Source organism: Palaemon carinicauda, chromosome 17 (genome assembly GCF_036898095.1).
Source record: "Palaemon carinicauda isolate YSFRI2023 chromosome 17, ASM3689809v2, whole genome shotgun sequence".
NCBI classification, from domain to species: domain Eukaryota; kingdom Metazoa; phylum Arthropoda; class Malacostraca; order Decapoda; family Palaemonidae; genus Palaemon; species Palaemon carinicauda.
In genome coordinates, this window is record NC_090741.1 from 64,682,872 (window position 1) to 64,684,951 (window position 2,080).

General features: G+C 35.9%; 1 protein-coding gene across 1 annotated transcript in view; it reads right to left on the minus strand.

Annotated features, from left to right (window-relative positions):
• LOC137656109 (lachesin-like) overlaps window positions 1-1,731 on the minus strand; it is a 505,216-nt gene extending 503,485 nt beyond the window's left edge. Inside the window, exon 1 of the mRNA XM_068390286.1 lies at window positions 1,066-1,731. Within this exon, the coding sequence (XP_068246387.1) occupies window positions 1,066-1,165 (100 nt within the window). The 5' untranslated portion in view covers window positions 1,166-1,731. The remainder of the gene's footprint in view (window positions 1-1,065) is intronic.
• Window positions 1,732-2,080: the final 349 nt, after the last annotated feature.

Sequence of the window (2,080 nt, forward strand, 5' to 3'; positions counted from 1 at the left end):
GTTGTTTGTTCATAAATCAGTATTCGAAATCCACTCTACCTGTGCGTTTTAATTAATGGTATTTTTTACATAATCCAAAAAATGAAAATCTTTCCAGCAAATTTTTTTTTTCCACTCCCCCCTCACTTCACATATTCAGACATATATCAATGTCCACACACACGCACTTTATTTCAAATGGATATGACGTCATAAAACCGAAAGTTAAAAAACAAAAACCAAAAAAAAAAAGCACGGTAAAGGTGAGTGTTTTATATGCAAGCGAAGTTAAAAAACGAAAATAAAAAATAAACGCCGACAGTTAAGGGAGAATCTTTTATACTTTTTTCAATTTTTTACATTTTTTTTTTACTTATAGAGACGATTCGCTTTGGACAGATAAATCCTGTTTGGAATATCTCATCATATATATATATATATATATATATATATATATATATATATATATATATATTATGTTTTATATATTATATATATATATATATTATGTTTTATATATATATATATATATATATATATATATATATATATATATATATATATATATATATATATATATATATATATGATAAGCATAGCATCCTACGACCATTGAGAGACCGGGGATAAATCTCACAATGCTTAGTAGGGCTAAATGATTTAACAGTAATCAGGGAATTCCTGTACAATACTTGTATAGCCACGAGGGAATTGTGTTGATTGAAAAACGTCCTACCTAAATTAAGTTACAAATGAGAGAAATGTGTGAGTTTGTATATATATATATATATATATATATATATATATATATATATATATATATATATATATATATATATATATCTTTTTCCACCTCATACTGGGATCGATCCCTAGCCCCTTCAAATGAAAGGCAAGGACGCTACCAACCATGCCACCTGAGACTTTTAAAGAAGTCGGAACCTATATATATATATATATATATATATATATATATATATATATATATATATATATATACACGCGTGTGTGTGCTTGTGTGTGTGTTTGTGTGTGTTTTTTTTTGCAACTGATTATTATTTAGATAACTAATAACTAATAACTCACCTGGCGGATAAGTGATGATATTGCTGTAACAAGACGAAATCCCCAAAACGATCGTTAGGAACACCGGCGCCGTCACACTCTCTGCACTTGGGCCAGACATCGTAAACTAATTTTTTTTTTTTTCCAGAGATGTTAGATTATAAAAAAAAACTGCGTTCTCAACTTGCTGTTAAATTATCACTCGCACACATGAGGGCGTTGAATGACATAGCATTTAGATTAAAGATTTTATTGGTATTGAGGTTCTTTTCGGAATTTTAAGAACTAGAGTTGTTTTATTTGAAAAATGAATTTTGCTGTTTTTCTTTTTTTAATAAAACGTGTTATTGTCTTTTATTGTTATAGAAATAACTCTTTTCGTTCCTGTTAATAAGAAACTCTTGGCTATTTCAGCAATAATTCTTTATTCCCCTTTTTAATCAAAAGGATTCTCGTCTTTCTCAAACGTAAATTCTATACCTATTTTACTTCTTGTCTTTTCCAGTAAAACCTCTTGCCCTTTTCCCCCTAAATAAGAACCACCGCGCCTTATTCCAGACCCCGAATCACCACCAGCGGATTCTCCGCGGCAGTGAGAGAGACTCCCGCTGAGCAGCAGCGTCCTTCGTGACACCGTTGTTCCAGACCACGTGGCCGATGGAAGTGCGCATCGCGGGCAGCACTTGTCCCGGGACTTGTGGTTTTGGCGCGCTGCAGCACCACACTGACGCCGCGCGGGGAAAGTTCAGATGAGGGGAAATTGTTCTGTCGGCATTCAACTTCGTTTGGGGGGGGTGGAGGGGTTGGGAGGTAGTTCGTGGTGATAAGGGAAAGGGGGGGGGGGATTGACTGCTGCGCGCTGGAATGCTGCTAGCTATAGCTAGCTGTGCTGGTGGGCAGGGGGGAGGAGAAGGCTCTTGACCAGTACCTCCTACGCTCTCCCCTCCTCCTCCTCCTCTCCATGTTTTCCCTCTTGCTGTCCCGTGTCCTAACGCTGAACAACCCCTAACCCCCCTTACCCTCTCTCCATTACACC